Here is a 27,816-nt window from a genome sequence, read left to right as displayed (position 1 = left end):
CCTGCCTCACTCATCCCTGAGTGGCATTACGTGAGCAATAAACCCCAACCATCCCTTGGATATAAACCCGTACCAGCTCAATCGGATTGGAGCTCCTTAATTAGGCTTTACTCAATGTAAAGCCATCTGAAAAGGAAAGAGGAGTAATAAAATGTGACAGGACAGATGGGAGGGCAGACACAGAAAAAGAATGATAAAGGTGAAGGAAAAAGTAAGCAGCACTACATCAAGTGAGTGGATGATAGTCAAAACCACCTACCACCAGACTACTTTGTTCAGCTTAGGGGAAACTTTTCAAACTGGGGGTTATATATAACCTTCATTAAACCCTTTTGTTTCGTTTAGTTTATAAAGGCTCCACCATGCTTGCATGCATCGGCCTTGGTCACCTAATGGCGGCTCTCCATGTTGTTCGATCTCTGGCAGCCCTCTTTTACAGTCCCTTATCCCTGAGGTCATACTCTATGACCTCCTCCCATGTCTTTTTCAGTCTGCCTCTCATAACCCTACCCCCAATGTTAACACTTCTCACCTACAACCAACTGTCATCTCCCACCCTCTCCAAATGCCTACACCATAGCAATCAACATCTCCTCGGGAACTGGAGCGGTGGCATCTTTGCCGTGGGTCTCCCCCCCCCCAGAGGCTGTCGAAGCGGAGGAGGAGGACAACATGGGGGTCAAACTACCGCAAAAACTCCCCGGCCCCTCACGGGGCCCGAGAACCTGGGAGTGGCTTCGGTTGCCTGGGCAAGTACCAAATCCCTCAACACACCATATACAACAACACCGTTTTTTCTACATCGAGAAATGACTCCCGGGTGGTCATTTCTTGAAGACTTCTAGCCGGTGACATTGACAGCAATCCAGGAGCCACCAACAAATACATATGTCCAACATGCTCAAAACTTATCACTTCGAGCCGACAGATAAAGGTCCAGTTCAGTGCAATTCCTGCAAGAACTGAACCCATTACACCTGCACAACACACGTATCCGGAAAACATTACACAAACACCTGGACCTGCTCCTTATGCTCCTTCACCCCACCCACTAACCCCACCCACCAGCCCCTTCTCCTACTTCCTCCACACCTCCTCAGCCCAACTCACCGATCCTTCCCACACCATCCAACCCCCAACCGCTCCCATTCCACCCCAATCTCATTCACCCCAACCCTTATTTCTATCACAATCTTCTCTTATCCCTTCCCCTCCACCCACACCCCCACGTCCTCCCTGTGCTGCAGCAGCCAACACACATCGTACGCACAACATTAACATTCTTCAATTAAACACAGATGACATAAACACCAAAAAACAACTCACACAATTCATCAAACAACAAAACATACACATTGCCATCTTATAATATATATATATATATATATATATATATATATATATATATATATATATATATATATATATATATATATATATATATATATATATATATATATGCAGAACACAAAAAACACCTGCATTTCATAATTCCACCACCATTAGACAAGACCGGGTTGACAGAAGTGGCGGTGGACTCATCACACTGGTACACAAATCCATCGAGTTTTCAGATACCAGTGCACACACAAAGTCACTTCTCCCCCCACATGACACCACAACAGAAATACAATCAATTAAAAGAAGCACTGGTAACAAATCGCACATAACAATCGCCAACACATACATTCCCCCCAATCGTCTCCCACAGTAGCACAGAACTACTCTCCTCAAATACACCACATCACTAACATACCCAAATCATCCTGGGTGGCGATTTCAACGCCATGGTGTTGGCCTGGCATGTTAACAACCCTGACACAGACAGAGGGCTGGTACTACAATCCCAAACAGATAATCTTTTCATACTGAATAATCTCTATCAACATACCCATATCCCACACCAAGCCCTCTTCCTCCCATCATCCCCAGACATCACCTTCTGCTCCCCAAACCTCGCCCCCACAACATCCTGGAGGGCGGTCAAAACCCTTGGCTCTGACCACCTCCCAGTCATCATCACTACCAAAACTAGAGTCGCTCCAGCTTGCCACAGACACACATACTGTACACTAATTATAAGAGAGCCAACTGGGAGGCCTTCACAACTGAAACAGAACAACACTTTGAAACACTAAAAAGCACATCCGTCACACACATCAACACTGCTGTGCACACTTTCAATACAGTTATTCAAAATGCAGACAAAAGACACATCCCTAGAGGCAACAGAAAGAGACACAACCCCAACTTCACATCAGAAATTCAAGGCATCATCAGTCAACGCGACACACTACAACACTTCACAACGCCCCGTACACAAGACACTGAACAACAAATATAAGAACTCAACAGTCAAATAACAATAAAATATCAGAACCGCCACTATCCATCATTATCCATCATCCAATCCTACGTTGCCCCATGAGGAGCGTAGGAGCCCGGGGCTAGGCAGTTGGTCCTGACATTTAAGATGAAAGTGACCAGCCTCACTCATCCCTGAGTGGCATTACATGAGCAATAAACCCCAACCACCCCTTGGATATAAACTTGCACCGGCTCAATCCGATTGGAGCGCAATAATTACCCACTAAACCACCAGGCGCCAAAATTTGGTTATATGGTTACCACCCAGCATAGTAAATGGTTTCCTGGTGTACAGGAAACCATTTGGCTTGTCACTCAGTGTAGAGTCACCCACAGGCAGAAGGAAGAGGAAAGAATGAAGGAAACATGGAAGAGGGGGGTATAATGTCACCCATAGGCAGATGGACAAGGAAAGACTGAAGGAAAGAAAGACAGAAGAGGATGGAAGGAAAGTAGGATGGAGGAGAGGAAATGGCAGACACCCGAGAGCAGCACTACATCAAGTGAGTGGATGGTGAGTGCCCCCACCTACCACAACTAAATTGGAATAATTATCTCCAAACACTTGATAACATAACAAACACCAGCAAACTTTAACACTAAACAGCATCACACTCTCCAACAGCAACACCACACAATCACACGCTGCCATCACAACAACAGACACCATACCTTCAAACAAACAACTGGCACACACTCTCATCAATCACTTTTCACATGTCAGCCATCTAAACGCCCATCATGATGACCGACGTATCATCCGATGTAAGAGACAGTTCCCCACAGACCCAGACTTCGCACCTTTCACTTACAACCAGACGAAGCACATCATTAGCAACTTTAAGCACTCATCTGCCTGTGGACCAGACAACATAAGCAAAATACACCTTAAATACCTTGGGCCACAAGGTAAACAAGCACTCACCAACATATCAAACTACAGCTACTCACACAACACGATACCCAACATCTGGAAGCATGGCATTATCATCACTATTCCTAAACCCAACAAAGACCCCACATTACCTTCCTCATACCACCCCATCACACTCCTCTGCACCCCCTCCAAGGTCACTGAACGACTGGTATTACAATTAGTTACACTTCACATCCCCCTAGCCCCATCACAACATGGTTTTAGGCCACTACACTCCACAAACATTCTTCCTACAGACTTTATAGAGAGTTTTTGATGGAATCAATTCAGCTAGGCCACCACACAGAACACTCCAACTCAAAGTAGACATTAGCAAAGCTTTTGATGCCATCCCCGGCCACATCCGCACAAACAAAATATTCAACATAAACATGCACAATAACACAAAAAAGATGGCTGGTAAACTATTTTGCAAGCAGATGTGCACATGTAACATTTGCCGGTCAGTCATCGAACATTAGAAACTTCACAAACGGCGTCCCCCAAGGATCTGTTTTGTCCCCTACACTCTTTAACCTCTACATGCACGACATACCCACACCCCACGCACCACAAATACACATAGCTTCCTATGCAGACAACATAACGCTTACATGTATACACCAAAACGCAAACACAGCTGCACACATCCTCCAACCTTACCTCAACACATTACACGAATGGTTCACCACAAAAAGACACAAAATAGCCCCAGCCAGATCTACAATGACCCTTCCCAGAAACTGGACAGCAGAACATTGTCACATTCCACACCTCACCATTAACAACATTCCCCTCCCACAAACACACCCACCCAAAATCCTTGGTGTAACATACAACACATCAATGTCATTTAAACAACACATTACAAACATTAATAATAAATTAACACCAAGACTCAACGCTTTAAGGTCACTTGCCCATACAACATTTGGACACAACAAAGAAACCACCACCACAGTATACAAGCAATATATACGTTCAGTGATGAATTATACAAGCCCTGCTTGGGCCTCTAACTTCACTAAAACACACTATAATACTCTACACAACATACAGAACAAGGCCCTAAAAATAATCACAGGCTGTGCAGCTACTACACCCACAGACCACCTACACTAAGAAACCAAAGTCCTCAAAGTCAAGGATCATCTAGCCATGAGAGGCACACAAATTCTTGCTGCAGCCTCCACAAACCCACACCATCCACTACACTACATGGCAGCACATCCACCCACACCATGGAACATCAAAACAACACCCAGCACACGATATCATACACAAACACTGTCATCTCATCCCCATCCCCCACCTCAAGCCAGCATCCTGAAGCATATCCATACTCAAATCGCTCACCACTCCATTCAGTCACTTAAAAACAACACACAGCTGCAAGTACGGCCTCCTGATATCCACCCTTTTGAATCCTACCTCCCTCGTGAGGACAGGTTCCACCTGGCAAGGTTGAGATGTGGGCATCATCCAGCCCTCGAGTTATCAGACGAGGCTGGATGACTCCGTTGCTGATGCCTGTCCAGGATGCAACACAGCACCCCATACTATTAAGCACATTACAGAAGACTGCACTACACACAATCACCTATGCCAACAACACAACATACACTCCTTGAGAGCTCTGTGGGAAATCCTGGTCTCGGCCGTGGCCTTCCTTGGGAAACAGGGGCTGTTCGGCCAGACTGCCTAAGGAACAACTATTACTTCTACTACTTCTCATCACAACACCAATACACTCCAGTTCCATCCTTCCTCTTAACTCTTCCATTGTAAACCTAACCCCTCCAGGCCTTGCACTCAAGGATGCACTGCACATCCACCCCAATCACTGTCATTTCTGTACATCTGAGCCTGTGAATATATATACATATTTTTTTTTACTGCCCAGGTCTCACTACTATAAAGCATTACACTCCTAACACATGCCACACACAAAGATCCCTTAGCACAGAGGGAAAGCCCCCCTCAGTGTCAGGAGAGGCAACAGCTCCCCGAACTTCTTGCAACTACTCCTCACTCTAGCCAGAGCTAGCTCCAGCCCCACCTCCAGCACATAACTGGTCTCCCAAGTAACGAAAACTCTTCCACACACTCAAGAGACTCACCAGCAAGTTCAATCATTTCATGCCTGACAATATCCACATGCTCTCCCCACCACACTGCATGCATGATAGCATTATCTTGCAATCTACCTTTAGTACCACTACATCTTGTATGCACCCACTTATTACAAACACTGCACAAGATGGAATTACTTCCCACACCCTTTGCAGCAAACTGTACATGGCCACACTTCCTTTTCTTTGACAGTAGTGCCACCAAGTTTTATCTGTATTTATTCTCAAACCCTTGTGCCCTATCTTTCCAATTCCTAAATCTTTTCTCCACCTCCCTTTCTTTTTCTGAAAACAACACCAAATCATCGGCATAAAACGTCTCCCACGGAAGTACATTTCTGAAGTCAGGTGAAAGGGCTTCAAGCACCATGATAAACAGCAAAGGGGTCAAGACTGACCACTTGATGTGCACCAACATTCATGGAAAACTCATCACTCAATCTCCATCAACTCTCATCTGGGTGCGAACACCCACATACATAGCCATAACCACTCTAACCAGCCACTCCTCTATCATAAGCTTTTCATTGCCCACTTCACCACCTCCCTAGGGACTGTCGAAGGCCATCTCCAAACCTACAAACACAATGCACATATCTTTGTCTTTCCTACTTATATTTCCTGAAGCTGTCAAACAATGAATATGGCATCAGTGGTCCCTTTGCCTGACATAAACCCAAACTAAATCTCATCAATATTCACTCTTCGTCTAATCATACCTTTTAGGACGCTCAGCATTACCTTAATTATCTGATCTAAAAGTTTTATGCCTCTATAATTTCCTTTTTCCAGGACATCACCCTTCCCTTTGTACACATTTACAATAACACTCTTCAGCCAATCATCTGGGACAACACACTCATATATAACTGTATACCGGTAAGTAAAATCAGTAACTAACCCCACTTTGTACCTCCTGAGGCCTTCAGCATTTCAACAGTCAACCCAGACTCACCTGCTGCCTTCCCCACCTGCATCCTGTCTATTGCCCTGCTCACAGCAGCAGCAGCAGCAATTAAAGCCAAGGGCCAAACACTTTATCTTGCTGACTCCAAACCTTCCCTGTCCCAGGCAAACTCCTTATTCACCTACCGGTTATAATACTCTCTCCTGGCATTTTTAATATCCTCACCTCACCCCTACCTTTCCTTCATCATTCTTCACACATTGCTAACCTACAATATCACTGTTTTCCCTCTTCATCAGATTTGCCACCTTAAACATCATATTCCTCATCTGAACACTATTTAGGTTTTCAAGTAAAAGTCAATGAGACTCAGATTTTGCCCTGTATACCTCTTTTCTAACCCTATACTTGGCAGCCAAGTATTCCTCATTGTTACCACCCCTTCTCTATTCCGAGAAAAGGCTTCTTTTTCCTTAACTGCAGCTTCTACACCCTCATCCCACCATCATGTTACTTTATGTCTTGGGGGGGCCCCTTGTCCATCCACACACTGAATCAGTAACTCTCAGGAGATTGAACTTGAGAGCTCTCTGTACTGTTCATTAACATTTCTATCAACAGCTCTCTGTTCAGCCACCACTCTACTCATCTTGCTAATGTAGGAATTCATTACTGCTTGGTATTTCAACTTCCATATTTTCCTCCTAGATGCATAGGTCTTCTTCACCAGCTGCTCCTAAAGCACCACATCACATATCAGTAAAATGTGTTGCTGCACACACTCTTCGCTCCCTATAATTTTAACATCCCTCACCAACCTCCTATCAGCCCTCCTGACCAGGAAATAGTCTATCTGGCCACTACTTCCCCAAGACTCGAATGTAATCAACCTACTCTCTCTTTCCCTAAAATGTGTGTTGCACACAATCATGTTCATTGCCTCCCCAAATTGAGTATCCTCTTCCCCTGCATATTTCTCTTGTCTTATGCGCATCCTCCACGTACCACCCTCATATCCTTGAGCTGCTTCACCTACATGACCATGTAAGTCCCCTTCCAAAACTATGGTCTCATCATCCCCCATACCACTTACTACACATATTACGTCATCCCAAAATCTAGCTTTTCTACATCATCCAAGCCAGCTTGAGAAGCATACACCGATATAAGTGAAAATATGAGCCTACCAAACAAAATTTTCACTGTTATACTCCTTTCATTCACTCTCATTACATACATGACATATTCCACCCATTTTTTCTTAACCAACACACCCACACCACCATATCCATCTGCCCTAACCTACCAAAACATACCGACAATTCCTTCTGGCAATTATTCTGGTTGATCCTTCCCTATATCTAACCTCCTGTACACAAGTACACGGCCAACATCTGCCTACCTCCTACTCATTGCCTCAACCACTTCTCCAACTCTGCCCTTCAAACTACCCACACTCCAAGATGCCTCTCTGATCCCTTTGGGTGATTTAGTGTCATCAGGCTTCTGCTTTTTCTTACTTTTTGCCATGTCATTCAAATTAAATAGAGGGAGAGACAGACCACAGGCCCTGCCCACCTGCACAGTCCAAAGTCCAGGAATGGGACTGGGACCCACAGCCCACCAGCTGTGACCAGTGGCTGTGGCTGTGGCCTTGGGGCACCCTGCCAGAAAAGTCACAGGGAAACCCTCCATGCATTCCTTGGTACTGTGACTGTCCCGTCATTATACACCCACTAACAGGACAGCCGCCTGGGGTGCTACTCCTAAGTTTGGGCCCCTCACTATTGGGCCGAAGCGGCAGCCTGGGAACCGCAATGCGCTTTATCCTCCAGCACAGATCTGAGTCCCATCCCATTCCGGTCCCAAAAACTATGCTGGCGGAGCCTACATCATGCTTCCCCTCACTAGGTCCTCCACTAGGTAGCGGGGGCAAAGTTTTCTGGTCGCATGCCCTTGCTAGCGTCAACCCTTGTGACACAGCAGTGTACGTTGTGTGATATATAAAGGGCATGTTGGGTAGTGCATGGGAGTGTTAGGGAAACGTAATTGAGATACTCTGCTGGTCTACTCTCCATGCTATATCACACTGAAAACGTCAGCAAAGGGGGATGGTCAGGATATTCATGTGGTTAACGAAACAGGAGCTCCAGCTCTCCCTATCACCAGCATTCCAATTCCCCTTGGGAGTACCACCCTGACTGGCTTGTGCTACAGCCTACTCCCTACTGAATACAAGTTGCCTGGAGGTGGCAAGAAACACTATATAAACACTGGTAAATAAACAAATCAATAATATACACGTATATTACTGGACTCAAGGATTAAATGCTGCCTTCATAATTGTTCATTTGTTTCGTTTCATTAATAAAAGCTCCAACACATATCCATGCATTGGCCTCGGTCACCTGATGGCGGCTATCCATGCTGCTTGATCTCTGGCAGCCTCCCTATGCAGTCCCTCATCCCTAAGGCCACCCTCTATGACCTTGTCCCAGGTCTTTTTTGGTCTGCCACTTTTCACTTCTTTCACCCAACTGTCATCCCCCATCCTCTCCACATGCCTAAACCATCTCAATCTACCTCTCCTCATCACAACATCAATACACTCCACTCCCATCCTTCCTCTTAACTCTTCCATTGTAAACCCAGCATTTCTATACATGTTTCATCTATTAATTTCAATCCTCTACCAGTTCTTTAGCTTCCCCAACTTCTATACCTTTCCTCATATTCTCACATACTTACCACATTAATCCACCTTTTCTTGGCCATCCTAGCATCCTCCCACTGTCTAATTCATTCGCATATATATCTAGTTCACCACCTCATCCTCCTATACTACCAAATCATCTATGCACATTTCATCTCGTATCAATGAACTACCTGTTACCATCTCTTTCATAAATCTATGCTCTTTAACTTATCCATTTTATCCAACCCAAACATAAACCTAAAGAGTTCCACTTCCACTGTACTTTTCACACTCATTCCAATCCAGTCTTACACCCAACGTGAAAGTGGGCAATAATACAGTTTCATGTAATCTTGCAGCGTCCATACTTAGATCTCTTTTTCATATCAGGGCCTTTTCATAGCACCATCCACATTTCCTTGAGTCACTCTACTCTTGATTTCCATTACAGTCACCTCTCTTTTCTGTTGCTAAACACATCACACTATATCTACTTTGAGACATAATCATCTTATATTGATAAATTTGCAAGACAATGAGAATTTGACAGTCAATTGTATTCAAATACCCTTCCCTTATTTTCCCAAGTTTCCAAAGAGTGATGAGGTTACCCACATTGTAAGCTATATCCTCTCCACTAAGTTGATCCAAAATTGCCATCACTCAAAGTCTGAGCTGCATTAACAGATTAATTGCATAGTATGATGCTACTCATGAAGAAGTTCTATGAAATGGATGTACAGTCATTGCAACGTCTTATTCTACCAATGAAATACAGTAAATAAAAGGAAAATAATCACCGCTGTGTTAAGGTGGACAGTGCACAGCGGGAAACAGGGCTGCCACACCCTTACACCAACACAAAGGTGGGGGATTCCACCTCCTTGACTTTTACAACAATAATATTCTTTCCCCCTTAAACTCTGTGATCAAGGATTTTGTATGTATCTCTGGCACACTACATTAGGAGAGGATGAATTAGGGTTTAAAGATAAAAGATACCCATATAAGGAATAATACAGCTGAAAGATAAACATCAGTAGTCATCATCATCATGAACTTTTTTCCCACTTAAAGAAGGGATGAAGTAAAATGAAGACATCATCATCATCATCTGGACCTCCTTTCCCACCCAAGGGCAGGGTGAGGAGTAGCAATGTCCAGACAGCACAAACTTGCCCAATCCAAATAGGCCACACTTCCATTCACTCATCATTCAAGCCCCCGGAATCCTGGCTCCACCGGATATGCCAAAAACATTCACCACATTCTGCAGCTCTTCACACAGTGTATCCAATCGGGTCAATCCAGACGCTGCCATGCTCACAAGGGGTGTCAAAATCTCTGATCACGCACTTCTCACAAAATTCATCCAGCCAGCTCGATCTTTTGTCAGTTCCCTAGTCTCACCGACTTCCAAACCTCTCTTCTCACACACTCGTCCACCATATCTCTCCACCTTCTCCTTGGCCTACCTTGCCTCCTCTCTCCTTCAAATTCGCTCAGATATACCTTTTTTACCACTCTATTGTTATCCATTCTTTCCACATGACCATACCATCTCAGGACACTCTCTTCGATTTTGGTGTCCACCGACTTCCTCACTTCACACCTTTCACGAATCACATTATTTCGTATCCTATCCACCCTCCGTACTCCACATACACTCCTCAGCAGTTCCATCTCCACTGCTCTTATTCATGAGTTTTCATTTTCATGCCACACCATAGTCTCACACCCATAAGTTAGAGCTGGCACTAACACTCCCTCATGTAAGCCTTGTGCAGCTGCAATACTCAAGCCTCTGTTTCTTATCAAGTCCTTCATTGCACCAGCTACTTTTCCTCCTTGTGTCATTCTAGTTTCAACTTCTTTTGCACATTTTCCTCCCTTTTCTATCACTGTGCCCAAGTATTTGAACTCTCTCACCAATTCCAGTCTCTCTCCATTCACTGTTACATCACATTGGGAGTCACCTTCTCTCTCAATAACCATCATTTTACTCTTCTCTACATTTACTCTCAAGGCATGACGCTCACAGACAACAGATAAACTTTGCACTAGCCTACCAAGTTCTCGTCCAGTACTTGCAAGCAGTACTGCATCATCAGCATACAACAAATTTGAGATATAGCATCCATCACCATTCGTTACCAGCACCATCCCTCTCTCCATTACTTTTGTTTTTACTTCTCTCATCACCCCATCCATATATATATATTGAACAACCAAGGGGACATCACACAACCTTGTCGCATGCCCACATCGATCGTGAACCACTCACTTAGATGACCATTAACCCTTACACATGCTTCGCTACCATCATAAAAACTCTTGACAGCACCTAACAGCTTACCATCTACACCATACATGTGCAAAACTTTCCACAATCCCTCTCTGTCTACTTTGTCGTATGCTTTTTCCAGATCCATGAATGTCATAAACACTTTACAGTCCTCCTCACAAGCCTTCTCTGCAATGTGTCTCACTGCAAATACTTGATCCACGCATCCTCTGCCACTCCTAAAGCCACCCAGTTCATCACTCACTAGAACTTCTGATATCTCTCTTACTATCTCTATGATAATTCTTCCACATACCTTCCCTACCACACTCAATAAACTTATGCCATGATAATTCTTGCACTCACTTCGCTCACCTTTATTTTTGAACAGGGGTACAATCACAGCCTTTTTCCACTCTGCAGGCACAGTTTCACTCATCCATGCCTTCTTACATATCTCCAACAAGCACTTCATTCCACTCTCTCCACTACATTTAAGCATCTCTGTATACACCTCATCAACTCCAACTGCTTTCCCATTTTTAGCCGCTTCACAGCACTCTTCACCTGTGCGAGTGTCACGTCTCCTGGCACAGCATTCCTTCTCTGCACACCCCCAAAACCAGTCATGTTTACAGCCGCTCTGCTCTCTCTATTCCCATTCATCAGGCTTTCAAAATATTCTTTCCATCTGGTCCTTACTTCATCTCCATAGGTTAGTAACCTACCACCTGCATCCTTCACACCATTACATTTCTTTCCGCTTTCACTTCTACATTTTCGCACCTCTCCAGAATAAGTTCCTATTTTCAGAGTAGAGTGCATTCATTTTTGTTCCCAGATCATTATTTACCTCCTTCTTTTTCCTCTTCACTAGTCTCTTTACGTGCTTCTTGCTCTCGATACACTCAGTTCTTATTTCAACTGAACCCCTATCCTGTAACCACTTTAGCCACTTCTTCCTCTTTTCCTCCACTGCCCTCTTAACCTCCTCATCCCACCATGCCGTACCCTTCTTTTTTGTTGATACTCTTGCCACACCACACACCACTTTAGCATTCCTAACTAAGCAATCCCTATATGCATTCCACAGGCTGTCCAGATCCAATTCATTGCAGTTCAATGATTCTAACTTGTCCTCTACTTTGGTCCTGTAATCATCTGCCATTTCTTTGATCCTCAGCTTCTCAACTTTCAGTCTTTCTCCCTGACTACTTCTCTCTTTCTTGATCCACCTCACTCCTCTCAGCTTGATCTTGCATACCACGATCATATGATCTGACAGACCTCCACATCGTCCTCTCACAGCCCGCGTATCAGCAACCATTCCCACCATCGACCTCTCTACGAGCACGTAATCAATCAGGCTTCTTTCCACACGATCCCCATTTCCTCTATACCATGTATATTTATGTGCATTTTTGTGTTTGAAATACGCATTACAAATGCACAACCTCCTCTCCTGACACATCCTTTAGTTGCCTCCCATTATCATTTTCTCCTGGTACTCCATAGCAACCCATTATGTCATTCTCAGGACCAGTGCCTACTCTTCCGTTCATATCCCCCATCAAGATCACTTTATAGCTCCTGGGCATTTCTCCCACTACATCACCCAGCTCATCCCAAAACCTGTCTTTCTCTCTCTCACTCCTGTCCTCACACGGTGCATATGCTTTCACCTTCTCAAACTTGAACTTGACATACATACACCTCGAGCTGACACATTTGTAGTCTCTCATTCCACTCTGTCACACCTCAATCATCAACAAAGCAACTCCTTCCTTACATCTTCCTCTCCCATTCATTCCCGATCTTACACATTTCACACCCTCCCACTCCTCCACTTTGCACCCTTTCATCTTCATTTCACACAATGCTATCACAGCATATCTTGCACCCTTGAACACATTCACCACTTCCACCCTCTTGCTCTCCTCATTCACACCTCTCACATTCCACATGGCCACGTGAGTCTGCCCATTTGGTTGGAACCCTGGGCAGATATTGGGCCCTCCAAGGCTCTCTGAAACGACTGTCATGATTAAGTGATATTGGATGGGAGAATCTGAAGGACACTTAACCCTGCCAGAAACCCAGGTTATATGGTTACCACCCAGAGTAGTAAATGGTTTCCTGGGTACAAGAAACCATTTGGCTTGTCACTCAGTGTAGAGCTCATATGGCATCACTCTGCACTGAGTGAATGGATGATGGGTACACCCACCTACCACAACAAAAGCAAAACAAATGATAGAACTATCAACAACATACCCATAGAACTGGGACAGACACTCATTAGTACATCAGTCAAGCTTCCAGAATCCTAACTTCACCACACAAACTTAATCATCTGCACATCTGTTGGGTGTATTTTTCTTTGCAGTTGCACCTCACATTACTGTACCCATCTACGTTAATCTGTCGACGATGAAGCTGAAATGGTGGTGCCAAAACACCTAGATACATACTCTTCCCAACTAGTTCAATCCAAATTCATTTCCTTAGTCTCATCAACGTAACATGGATACCTCACGTTTTACACAGGCAGTATAATTCCTCTGTTCCCAGGATTAGCGATTCCATACAAAGTATGAATGATATGTATTTTAAAGATAACTATATTTTAAAGATAACTAAAGTGCCATAACATGAATGAAAGGCAAACTAAATTATAATAATTCCTCACTAACAGTTAAAAATTACCATGTTCAGTTTGTGTTCCAACATGCAACATCATCTTCTTAAATACAGTACAGAATTAAAAATGATATTCAAGACACCACACAAATACCAGTACAGTATTGGTAAGTACAGTATTTTTGTTATGACAGTATATCTACATGTGCTAAATGTTAATGGTCAGAATAAGCATACAGATGATAAACTGAGGGAAATGCTAGTGTGTGTGTTAACCTTGATCCTTCACATCATATCCTGAGTGTTTACTGTACAATATAAATGAACAATGGTGTGTTATGTGCAAGAGTTTCCATACTGTACTGACAAACACTTTCAGCCTAATGAATTAATCTGTTCATGGATTATTTTGTCAGCATTATAAAGCAAAATCTGCAGTATCTGCAATGTTGGAGCTCTGAATTTTTAACTACAATATTTCAATGTCTGTCTTTGATAACATAGTGTATGGTATGCACACACACACACACACACACACACACACACACACACACACACACACACACACAAAAGTGTGTGCTATGAGTCTAGGATTCAAATCCCTTCATTTCCTTGGTATACTTTGTTGTGGAATTTGCTTCCTTCCAGGAATACAAGAGATACAGCTGGCCATGACTGAAGCTGTTAACAGATTTATAATAACACACATGGTGAGTGAAAGCATGTTGAATGAAGATTTACTATACAGTACAGTACAGCAAAAAAAAAAACTGTCTTTATAGTACTCACTCATCAGATTCATGGGCCTCTCCCCATGCCATCTTGGGTGTGCGAGTGCCCTGGAGGGATGTTACTTTGTACCCAGAGGAGTCTGTTCGTGGTCTGAGGGACGAACCAGAACCAGAACGCCCCTTACGACCCTCACTGGGGGTTGGAACGGTTTGACGAGCAAAGCGCTTGGACGGAGATCTGTGAAAATGAATAAAACCATAAACGTTATACTCCTTCTACACTAACTTGGCCTAAAACTGCCATATCTCCTTCTTAAATGTTAAGCTGTACAAATTGACTAACACTAGAATACGATGTTAGCCACAATGAAGTGATATGTGAAGTACGGTATGTACAGTAGAGCCACAGCATCGTCATTTTATGCCACTGAGCTATGTGAAAAATCCTACAAAAGGACAGAAATCAGGTCATGTTGGTGAAAAGCATAAAAATTTTACCATATTTCCTAATGAATAAGAATGAAAGAGCAACTGGAGTGAGATGTGGAATTACAGAATGGCTAAAATGGAATACACTGAGAAAGTAAGGTCATATACAAAAAATGCACACAGATAGGGTGCCAAAGAAAGTTTATAAGATGGAGTACTGGATTGGTGCCAGCAACCAATACAGATAATCTGCTCCACTGCATGGTTATACAACATAATTCCCTCCCTATCCTCCAAAAGAAGGATGGTGGTCTGCAGGAGGGCAACTTCAACTTCCAGTCCACATGGTTCACATCCAGATAAGTCTGGGTCTGCAACTGCAACTACTACTACTACTACTACTACTATCACATACAAGTGCTCCTGTAAAATGGGGGAAACTCGCAAATCAGCTTAAAAGGTAGTGGTGATCATCATCCACTCACTTGATGCAGTGGTGTCTGCTTCTTCCTTCACCTTTATCATATTATTTCCTGTGCCTGCTCTCCTCTCTTCCTATTTCTCCCATTCTTCCTGTCACTATTTATTACTCATCTTTCCACTTTTGGTGGCTCTGCATTGAGTGACAATCCTGGGTGATAACCATATAACCAAATAATGGGGTAATGTAGAGCCTACCATGGTGCTGCTGTTAACTGGATGGAGAGACTCAAATGCAATGACCATCAAGAAACCAAATCCCCACACTCTTCCCCACGACTTGTTGTGGTGAGGCTCTGTCACCCGCTAGGAAACATTGATTCACTGCATGGGAGAGCCCTGCAGGGGCAGTTGCTTGCTTGCGGTTGATGCGTCTGCCCGGCCAGACACACCAGAGTTGCTCATCAATAACAACTGTTAACAGCAGTTGATGGGTCTGCCCAGCCAGACATACCAGAGTTGCTCATCAATAACAACTCTTAATAAAGTTTAAACCATTCTGCAATGATGTATTTCTGTCACATTCTAGCCACCTCTAAACAATGTTATTCAGTTTAGTGATAGACATCTGGTTGTGAAGAGGTTAAAAGACTGTGTCTAACCCTTATTTTACATAAGGTGTCTTCAAAACTGAACAGTACTGTGTACAGGCAGCAAGAATATACTGAAAAGTACATCACCAACTTGGACAGGTTAGTAGGTAATTTTTTTCTAATTTACTGATGCCTTTATATATATATATATATATATATATATATATATATATATATATATATATATATATATATATATATATATAATTAAATAGGTTAGCATCCCCTTTTTAAAATGATACACAACGGAATAACTTTGTCTGATGGACATGGTAATTACAAAGCACATGTGGAAAGGTGTGCCTGTGACAGAGTCAGGAATTCAGGGTTGTGAATGATAAGTGCTGTTCCTCCATCACTTCCCCCCTCTGACTTCCTCATGGCTGGCATTAAAATTTCTTCAGCTGATGTATTTTCTGCCATCACTGGCCTCAATACTAACAAGGCATATGGGCCTGATGGAGTCCCTCCTGTTGTTCTCAAGAACTGTGCTTCTGTGCTTACACCCTGCCTAGGCAAACTCTTTCGCCTTTGTCTGTCAACTTGTACCATTCCTTCTTGCTGGAAGTTTGCTCTCATTCAGCAAGTCCCAAAGAAGGGTGACCACTCCCAACCCTCCAACTATCATCCAATTGCTTTAACGTCCTGTATTTCAAAAGTTTTCGAGTCAATTCTCAACAGAAAAATTTTAAGGCATCTTTCTTATCACAACCTTCTTTCTGATCGTCAGTACGGGTTCTGTCAGGGATGCTCCACTGGCGATCTTCTCACCTACCTTTCAGACTCCTGGTCATCCTCCTTTCGGGACTTTGGCGAAAGCTTTGCCATTGCACTTGACATCTTAAAGGCTTTTGAACGAGTCTGGCATAAATCTTTAATTTCCAAACTGCCCTCTTACGGTTTCTATCCTTCTATCTGTGCCTTCATCGTTAGCTTCCTTTCTGTTTGTTCTATAGCTGCTGTTGTAGACGGCCATCGTTCTTCTCCTAGATCTATCAACAATGGTGTTCCTCAGGGCTCAGTCCTATCACCAACTCTCTTCCTTTTATTCATCAATGACATTCTAAGCTGTACATCTAACCCTATCCACTCATATGCTGATGACTCCACCCTTCACCTTTCCATTCGGTTCCTGCAACGCCCATCTCAGCAGTTACTTCAACAAACAAGGGATGAGGCTATGGCACACCTAATGTCTGACTTGGCTCGTATCTTTGACTGGGGTAAAAATAATATGGTTGTTTTTAATGCATCTAAGACTCAGTTCTTACACCTATCAACCCAACAAAATCTTTCACAGGTATACCCACTAATGTTTAATAATATTCAGCTTAATCCTGCATCATCCTTGAACATGCTTGGGGTTTCATTTACTCGGGACTTCTCTTGGAAAGATCATATTACATCTCTTGTAAAATCTGCTTCCAAGAGATTGGGTATGCTAAGCCAACTCCATTCTTTCTTTACCCCTGCACACTTGTTGACTCTATACAGTGGTTTTATCCGCCCCTGTGTGGAGTACAACTCTCATGGGTGGGGAGGCTTCCCACATACAGCTCTTCTCAATAGGGTGGAGTCAAAGGCTTTTCGTCTCATTAACTCTCCTCCTCTTACTGACTCCCTTCAACCTCTGTCTCTTCGCCGCACTGTTGCATCTTTATCTCTTTTCTATCGCTACTTTAATGGTCACTGCTCCTCTGAACTGTCTGCATGCATTCCTCCACCTCTACGATGGGCACGTAGCACCCGTCTAGCTGCAAACTCTCATCCCTTTTCTGTCCAACTCTCTAATGCAAGAGTTAACCGTTACTCCCAGTCTTTCATTTATGCAACAGGTCAACTCTGGAACTGTCTCCCTCTGTCTGTATTTCCTGCTGCCTATGATGTCCAGTCTTTCAAACGCAGTGTGTCCAGGCATCTCGAAATGATCGGATCTTGAATTTGGCCCGCTACTGTATTTTGCTTTTCTCCTGGAGGGAACTGTTATTGCAGGCTCATGGCCTTTGGTTCCTTCTTCCTCGCATTAAAAAAAAAAAAAAAAAAAAAAAAAAAAGTAAAGGCGTGAGGTCTATTTCAGTGGGCGTGCTGCTGATTAGTTCTCCCACTATCATGTTTTTCTTTTCCTTTGCTTTCTGGACCTTATCATACAAAGGCTGCATGATGATGATGATGATGATGAAAACCTGGACTTACTGCACACATAAACTTGCTAAGGAATATGAATGACACTATTTATATGCCATACTTTGTTCATTACATTTTTCTTTACATCAAAGCTTTTGGTGAGGGTTACTACCCTATGATTCAATATACCAACTGGAAAAGCAATAAACTCTCCAAGTTACACGGATTAAGGCTATGACTCAGCAGCTTTATTAATCTATGGATGATCTCTACAATATGGCAATTTTTCTAATTATATTCTTGCTCCTTCCAGAAAATTATCTCCAGCTTATAAGACTTTTCAACCAGAGGGGTAAAAAGTGCCTTCATTAATTCCTCCCCTACAATAAATTTCACATAAAATGAGTAGAATCACCAGGAAGTACTGTAGTAAATAACAAGTGCATTCAGTACTGCCATGCAGTACAAAGTCCCCTACCAGATGATAACCATACATATGTAATTGATCTTGGGAGCAGATGGCTAGTTGTTCCACATGACAAACTGTCATGGTATGGGAAACAACTGTGTGAAGTTATATCAAAACCTGTACATGCATGTAGAAGTTACAGAGTGGACACAAAATTGCAGATGGATGGACTGACATACTGGTGAAACTGCACAAAATTATAGTTCCCATCTGGTTCCACTGGTAGAGGACTAATAATAGTATTACTATTTGTATTGGATTAGTATTAGTACAGTAGCTGTAGTACTGTAGTAGCTGTAACCTCAGGTTTGTCCAGATGTGAACCCAGTGGACTTCAGACTTAAGTTGCCCTATCGCAGACCACCATCTTTTGAGGAGACATGGGAGTAGCTGAGCGATGTTTCTATAATCAAACAGTGGACACCCACCATTAGGTGACCAAGAGTGATGCATGCAAGCATGTTGGAGCTTTTATATGCATAGCAAAGTCACCTGGTTATATCAGTGCCACCACAGGCATGAAGGAATTCCTTTCCAGCACTACAGTGAAAGGGTTAATGCAAAACTATGAAAACATCTAAGCAATGCATGTTAGGCAGGCAATAATTATTCACAGTTATGTTCATTCTATCACATCAAAGCAATCCAAGGCTTAAATGAGGACTAGAGGTCGGATTCTGGAGGGCTTAGCAGACTTCCTAGCACTTCTTACTGATTTAAAAACTGTATTCCCTCATATGGTATCCAAATCTTGTTAACACTGAAAAAGACTCCAAAAATATCATCATCATCATCCATCATCTCAACCTCTATTCCCATCCAAGGATGTCGCAAAGTAGGGCTGTCAGAAAATATTAAGATGCCACACAGCATACAAAAATAAGTTGGGATGGAAGAGGTGCTTGGGAACCTCCTTAACTGGTGAGGTGGCAGGCCTAAGTGTGTGTTCAATCTATCATGTTCTCACCGGACAAAAGTGCGCTCCACTCTGGCTCGACGTTTGCACTCTTCCACTGTTTGGAATTCTGTACGCCCACTATATCGAAACTTGCTACCCAGTGTCAGAAGGTTCCTGTGGGAAAAAGAATACTGATGTTACAAACACCAATACTGTCCTACATTACTTTTTAGATTAATGAGGGACAGATATGAATTCTTGCTCCTTGCTGCATTTACTGTAAATGTTAAAGTTGACGAATGTTGAACGACAAAGTGACTCTGTGTGATATGCTAGTAAATATACAAACACTAAATTGGAATTTGTTACCCAATGTAGCACAGACCGAATAGGGTGGTACTCCCAAGAGGAATGGGAATGCTGGTGACAGGGAGAGCTGGAGCTCCTGTTTCAACAGCTATCTAACCATTCCCCTTTGCTGACCTTTTCAGTGTGACAGTAACATGGAGCGTGGACCAGCATACTCTCCCAAACACTGCCTCTAACTATCTTATGCACTACACCACATGCACTTTACATTTCACACAACGTATCCCACTATGTTACAGGGTTTGGTGCCAGCAAGGGCATGTGGTCAGAAAACTTTGCCTCCGCTACCTAGCAGTGGACTTCTGGGGGGAGGCGTGACGGGGGTTCCACCAGCATAGATCATGGGTTCAGGGCGAGATGGGGCTCAGGCCTGTGCTAGAGGGTACAGGGCATTGTGGTTCCCAGGCTGCCGCTTCTGCCCAATAAAGAGGGGCCTGAACCTGGGAGCAGCGCCCCAGGAGGCTGCCCTATCAGTGGGTGTATAATGGCAGGACAGTTGCAGTGCCAAGGCATGCTTGGAGGATGTCCCTGCAGCTGTCCTGGCAGGGTGCCCCAAGGCCACTACCACAGCCTCTGGTAAGTTGGTGGGCTAGGGGTCCCAGATCCACCGCCTGGACCTGGGACTGTGCAGCGAGTGGAACCTGTGGTATGTCTATCCTCTTTTACTGACTATGACAAAATACAAGAATAAGATTCAAAGCAAGCCTGATTACAGTAAATCACCCAGGGGGATGAGGGTGGGTTCATGGAATATGGGAAGTTTGAGGGGAAGAGTGGGGGAAGTCGTTGAGGCATTCAGTAGGAGGTGGGTGGATGTGGCGTGTTTGCAGGAAGTCCGGTACAGGGGTGAATCAGCCAGAAAGATTGTTGGGAAGGACTGTTGCTATAAGTTGTTTTGGCAGGGGGGGAGAGATGGATATGGGGGTGTTGGTGTGATGGTTGCAGAGAAATGGGTGGAATATGTTGTGAATGTTATGAGAGTAAGTGATAGGATATTGGTAGTGAAAATTCTGTTTGGTAGAAAGATAACTGCAATTATATCGGCATATGCTCCACTGGCAGGATTGGATGAAGAAGAGAAAGACAGATTTTGGGATGATTTAATACGTGTAGTGGGTGGTATGCGGGATGATGAGATAGTGGTTTTGGGAGGGGACTTAAATGGTCATGTAGGTGAAGCAGCACAAGGTTATGAAGGAGTACATGGGGGATGTGTGTATGGTATAAGGAATGCGGAAGGGGAAAGGATACTCGAGTTTGAGGAGGCAACAGACATGACTGTGTGCAACACATATTTTAGGAAAAGAGAGAGTAGGTTAATTACGCATGAGTCTGGGGGAAATAGCAGTCAGATAGATTATTTTCTGGTTAGGAGGGCTGATAGGAGGTTAGTGAGGGATGTTAAAGTTACAGGAAGTGAGGAGTGTGTGCAGCAGCACAAACTATTGATTTGTGATATGGTGCTTAAAGAACGAGTGATGAAAAAGAGGACTTATGTACCTGGGAGGAAAATATGGAAGCTGGAAAACCAAGTAGTAAGGGATGCCTTCTATAGCGAGATGAGGAGAGTGGTGGCTGAACAGGGAGCCATGGACGGAGATGTTAATGAACAGTACAGAGCCCTCAAGAACAATCTCTTGAGAGTTACTGATGTAATAAGCGGCTGGACAAGAGGCCCACCAAGACATAAAGTAACTTGGTGGTGAGATGAGGGTGTAGAAGCTGCAGTTATGGAGAAAAGAAAGCTTTTCCGGGAATAGGAGAAGGGTGGTAGCAAGGAGGAATACTTGGCTGCCAAGCGTAGGGCTAGAAGAGAGGTATACAGGGCGAAGTCTGAGTCACAAAGACTTTTACTTGATAATCTAAATCATGGGGAAAGGAAAAATATGATATTTAAGGTAGCAAATCAGATGAAGAGGAATAATCGGGATATTATAGATGTGCAGTGTGTGAAGAATGATGAAGGAAGGGTAGTGGTGAACAGTGAAGATATTAAAGATGCATGGAGAGAGCATTATAGCCGGTTGTTGAATGAGGAGTTTGACTGGGACAGGGAAGGTTTGGAGCCAGCAGATCCAGTGTTTGGCCCTTGGCCTTTGCTTGATGCTGCTACTGTGAGTGAGGCAATAGGCAGGATGAAGGTGGGGAAGGCAGCAGGTGTGTCTGGGTTGACTGCCAAAATGTTGAAGGCCTCAGGAGATATAGGGGTGAGGCTAGTCACTGACCTGATAAATATGATTATTTATGAGTGTGTTGTCCAAGATGATTGGCTGAAGAGTGTAATTGTAAATGTGTATAAAGGGAAGGGTGATGCCCTGGAAAGAAGAAATTATAGAGGTATAAAACTTTTAGATCAGATAATGAAGGTTATGGAGAGAGTCTTAGAAGGTATGATTAGAGAAAGAGTGAATATTGATGAGATGCAGTTTGGGTTTATGCCACGCAGGGGGACCATTGATGCCATATTCATTGTTCGACGGCTTCAGGAAAAATATATTGGTAAGAAAAGGGATCTGTAATTTGTTTTTGTTGATTTGGAAAAGGCCTTTGACAAGAGTTCCTAGAGAGGTGGTGAACTGGGCAATGAGAAAGCTTGGCTTGGAGGAGTGGCTGGTCAGGGTGGTTATGGCTATGTATGTGGGTGCTCGCACCCAGGTAAGAGTGAAAGGAGATTTGAGTGATGAGTTTTCCATGAACGATGGTGTGCATCAGCGGTCAGTTTTGAGTCCCATGTTATTATTGTACTTGAAGCCCTCTCACGTGACTTCAGAAATGGACTCCCGTGGGAGATGTTGTATGCTGATGATTGGGTGTTGTCTGCAGAGAACGAAAGGGAGGCGGAGGAAAGGTTTAGGAAGTGGAGAGATGGTATGGGGCACAAGGGCTTAAGGGTAAATGCAGATAAAACAAAAGTGATGATATCTAGGGTTGGTGGCAGTACTGTCAAAGACGAGGGAGAGTGGCCATGTGCAGTTTGCTACGAGGGCGTGGGAAGTAATTCCATCTTGTGCGGTGTTTGTGATAAATGAATGCACAAGTGATGTAGTGGTATCAGAGGCAGACCGCAAGATAATGCTGATTTTACGTTTACGGTGTGTTGGGGAGAGCAGGTGGAGATTGTCAGGTGTGAAAGGATTGAACTTGCTGGTGAATCTCTTGAGTGTGTGGAGGTGGGGCTGGAGCTAGCTCTGTGGCTTGGGTGAGAAGTGGTTGGAAGAATTTCAGGGAGCTCTTGCCTCTCCTGACACTGAGAGGACTCTCCCTATGTGCTAAGGGGTCTTTGTATGCAGCATGTGTTAGGAATGTAATGCTGTATGGTAGTGAAACCTAGGCAGTAAAGGAGGATATTTGCAGGCTCAGACATACAGAAATGACAATGATTAGGTGGATGTGTAGTGTGTCCCTGTGTGCAAGGTCTGGGGGGGGCTGGGTTTATGATGGAAGAGTTGAGAGGTACGATGGGACTGGGGTGTATCGGTGTTGTGATGAGGAGAGGTAGATTGAGATGGTTTGAGCATATGGAGAGGATGGGGGATGATAATTGGGTAAGGAAGGTGAGAAGTGTTAATCCTGAAATGCAAAACCTGGGTGAATTTCTCCCAGTCATGTGTTTAGGAAGCGGTCATTAAGTGGCTTTGGGCTTGAGAGTAGTGTGTGTCCCTGTAGTCTCCTGACGTACTTAGATGTTGTTGTGAGTGGCAGTTTTTGGTTCCTCCTCCCATTGGTTTACTCTGTACATGCAATTCGGGTGATTTTCACCCAGCATTTGTAATAAATGGTGGCTACACGTGGCCCATCAAGTGCAGCCCCTGCTGACACTGCTACACGTGGCCCATCAAGTGCAGCCCCTGCTGACACAGCTACACTTGGCTCATCAAGTGCAGCCCCTGCTGACGCTGCTACACCCGGCCCATCAAGGGAAGGCTCGCCTGCCCCAGCCACCAGGTCAACAAGAAGGAGGACCCGGGGTGACGAGGATGTGCCACCAATTGTAAATTTTCAAGCAAGCACCCTGGCCAGTGCATCAGGCTTCAGGTGGAGTTGTCGTCCACAGATTGCACAAAGAGGAAGAACACCATCTAGAAATATTACTTCACCATTTACCCCTGGCCAGAGGTTTAGCACTTTATTACTCTAAAAAATACCCCTTTTTTTCTAACCTCATGTAGGCTGATGAGTGAGGCCAGGGTAGCAATGGGGGGCCTACCTGAGGGCCACAGGACTCAAGTGTGTGTGAGCCATTGCTGAACTCTTAGAATGGAATATTAGGAATTGCAAGGAATTTTTTGTGAGAGTCACAAGAAAAATTATGTTATTTTACATAGTTTATTCAAGTCACGCCTTTAGTTTTAATATTATAGTTTAAGTTGGTGTTTTTGTGGGAATGTACAATAGAAAAGTTGAACTTCTGTACCCCAGTATCAGAACTAATAAATCTTTATTAGATGTTACATTTTATTGCTTCCAAAAATTGGGTATATTTCACACGGGTTTTGCATTTCAGGGTTAATACTGGGGGTGGGGTTATGAGGGGTAGACCGAGAAAGACATGGGATGCGGTCATTAAGTGTGACCTCAGGGTTAAGGGACTGAACAGGGAGGCTACAATAGATCGTGCAGCATGAAGAGCTGCCACAAGGTGACCAAGGCTGACGCATGCAAGCATGTTAGAGCCTTTAAAGTCTAAACGAAACGAATTGTCAAAAGGTCCCTGGAAGAAAAAGCTGTTATTACAGATGTTTGCTATCCTGTAAAATACTGTACAGCTAAAGCGTGTGACTACGAATGTGTATTAAGGTAGAAGTGATGCAATGGAGAGATGTAATTACAGAGAGTTGAAACTGTTTGATCAGAGAATGAGGATTATGCAAAGGGCTGTTGAAACCATGGTTAGAGAGTAGTAGATGTAGCAGTTGTAACCAATGGGCTCTATAGTATGAAGAGGCTTTCTCATGGGATGCACCGTGTAATTTATGTAGCCACCGCCAGGGCAGCACTGGTGTAGCAGCAGCAGCCATGTTACACCACGCCTGATGCCCACGTTTTTGTACTGAGCTGCTCAGTGGGTTTTTGAAAGCAGCTGATGATTCCGAAAAATATAATGCCATGGTCCACTGTGCAGCTTATGGATACAAATATGGGCACAGGAATTCATCAAAGAGAGATGGTGTTACATTTCACAAGAAATATATCTTGTTGATCATTCTATAACATTACTGTCTCCTGGGGTGGGACGGGAAGATTCTTCCCCAGTATCCCTGCATGAATGAGGCCACTAAAAGGGGCCCATTTATCTCCAGTCTTTCCCTCCATGTCCTCCTCTCTTCTGTTCACACTGTCTTGTAAATATTTCTGTTTCTTGCAGCCTTTATCAATCTGGACATTCGGTTTCATGACAAGGATAGTCTAAGGACTTCCCACACGATTTCAACACCATTACTTCGATACAAAACAGCTTCAACATCATTGTCATTGCAACGTTCATACCACACTATCTTTTCCCTTTCTACCATTACCTTTGTCTTAGTGCCGTAAGGGGTATATTCTGCACTGCAACAACCTATGGAGTTGTTTTATACTCATGGGCTAAATGTACCCCATATAATTTGTTGAACTAAAAAAAAAAAAAAAAAAAAAAAAAAAAAAAAAAGTCACAATCCATACGTGTTTTTGTATTATAAGCGACGAGTGTACTGTAGGTGTTTCAATGTGGCGGCCAAAATCACATGCCTGTGGTGGAGATAGCCTCTCCATATTATAGAGCTCAGTGGTTGTAATCCAAGATTCATCTGAGAAGCGAACCCAAGTAGGCTGCAAGCTGAAGTTGCCCCACTCCTGCAGTCCACCATTCCCCTTTCTGAGGATAGGGAAGGAGTTGAGGCATACTGCATAACCAGGCAGCAGAGCCACGCAGCAATATCAGTGCCACCCTCTCAGTGCCAGGGTTAGAAAAATATTGTAAATGAAGTGCAGCTTAATTTTATGCCAGGAAGAAGCATGACTGATGCAATATTCACTGTCCAATACCTGCAAGAGAAATAGCTAAGAAAGAATAGACACTTGTACTACGTATCTGTGGAACTGAAGAATGCATTTTACAGAGTCCCATGGTTGTTAGTAAAATGAGCTATAAGAAAGTAATATTGGACAGACAGGCTCGTGATGAAACTGCACAAAGAGGCAACTACACCTGTTATGAGTGGACTGTTAAGTTGTTATATGTTGATGATTTAGCTTTAGCTGCTGAGAGTGCTGAAGAGGCCAGAGAGATGCTTGACAGGTGGTGGGACAGGATGGAAGAAAAGGGACCAAAGGTTACCACTGGTAAAAAAAAAAGAGGCCATGGTCAGTAGGTGAGGGAGGTAATGTCATGGAACAAGATGTGTGGCCCTGTGCTGTGCGTAAACACGGAATGAGTTTAAGGGAATCCCATCTGTATACAACTTGTGATAAATGGGTTCACACGAGATGCTGTGGTGTTAATGGCAGACTACAGATGTGAGAAATTTCTAATGTGTGATATTTGGGGGTAACCAGGCTGTTGATGGTGAAACATAAAGCATCAACTGGGGTGACACCCACTTGGAATGCATGGAGGCGTTTCGCTATGTGGGGGATATACTGAGTGCAGGAGCAGCAGCTGTCTCCTCAACTGCTTGAGTGGAAAATGGATGGATGAAATTTAAGCAACTACTGCCTCTCCTGAACTTGCAGGGGCTCTCCTTTCATGCCATGGATGCTCTCTACGAAAGATCAGAAACATGTGTGAAAAGTGTTGTGTTGTATGACAGTGTGACTTGGCCTGTAAGAAAAGAGGATACGTACAGATTTTAATGCACAAAAATGAGAATGCTGAGATGGAGGAGTAGTGTCTCACTGGGTGACAGAGCTGAAAATATTGTACTGAGAGAGATATGGCATGAGAAACATCAGAGTTGATGCAAAATAGATGATCGAGATGCTCTGGACAAGGTGAGAGGAGGGAGGAGGATGACTAACTGAGGAAGGTCAATGGTGTGAATATGGAGGGAAGAATGCCCACAGGCAGACCAAGGAAGAGATGGGATAAGGTCCTGCATGGAGATCAAGCTAGGGGACTGAAATGGGAACCCGCTCAACCCCATGACACTTGGATGGCTTTTATCAGGTGAATGATCTATAACCCCTAACAGGCGGGCGACATTACGTAACGTCCGTGTGTGAGGAGGCGGGCGACGTTACGTAACATCCCACCATTTTCGGTCCTAATTCATCAGTGACATTGGGTGATGAGGCATCCTTGTCACCTAATGTCCTTCCCTCTACTCTCTCAAGCCTTGAAACAAGTAAAGTACTGTAGAATATACATATACAAGTTGTAGTGTTATAATTGTTCAAGTAAAATAGTATTTATGTGCATACGTTTTATTGTTATAAGTCTATCTATCTCTATCTATTGCCAGATGCCTCAATCCCGTTTGGGGTGGCCACAAACAAATCACCTCCAAGTTATCCTGTCCCCCGCCATTTCACTCCCCTGCTCCCAACTCACACACCCCTCTCTCATATACCTCTCCACCCCATCCCTCCATCTCATCCTCGGCCTCCCCCTCCCTCTTCCCCCCTCCACCTCACTCATATACACTCTCTTCGTCAGTCTTTCACCCTCCATCCTCTCCACATGGCCAAACCACCTCAGTGTGATCCTCATAACGCTTCCTATCACATCCACATCAACACCACAACGTTCCTTTATATCCTCATTCGTCAGCCTGTCTCTCCATGTGACTCCACAGGCTCCTC

The 27,816-nt window shown here is 43.9% G+C and overlaps 1 protein-coding gene across 1 annotated transcript in view; it reads right to left on the bottom strand.

Moving 5' to 3' along the window:
• Positions 1-27,816, bottom strand: part of Ptpmeg (protein tyrosine phosphatase Meg) — a 422,625-nt gene that overhangs the window by 263,954 nt on the left and 130,855 nt on the right. Inside the window, exons 11-12 of the mRNA XM_080283952.1 lie at positions 19,735-19,839; positions 14,731-14,910 (exon numbers count right to left, since the gene is read on the bottom strand). Coding sequence (XP_080140078.1) covers positions 14,731-14,910; positions 19,735-19,839 — 285 coding nt within the window. The remainder of the gene's footprint in view (positions 1-14,730; positions 14,911-19,734; positions 19,840-27,816) is intronic.

This window comes from Coenobita brevimanus, chromosome 99, assembly GCF_032717465.1.
Source record: "Coenobita brevimanus isolate Jiangsu-jjx chromosome 99, ASM3271746v2, whole genome shotgun sequence".
Lineage (NCBI taxonomy): Eukaryota > Metazoa > Arthropoda > Malacostraca > Decapoda > Coenobitidae > Coenobita > Coenobita brevimanus.
Note: the sequence above shows the minus strand (reverse complement) of the source record. Positions and strands in the feature narration are given on the sequence as shown.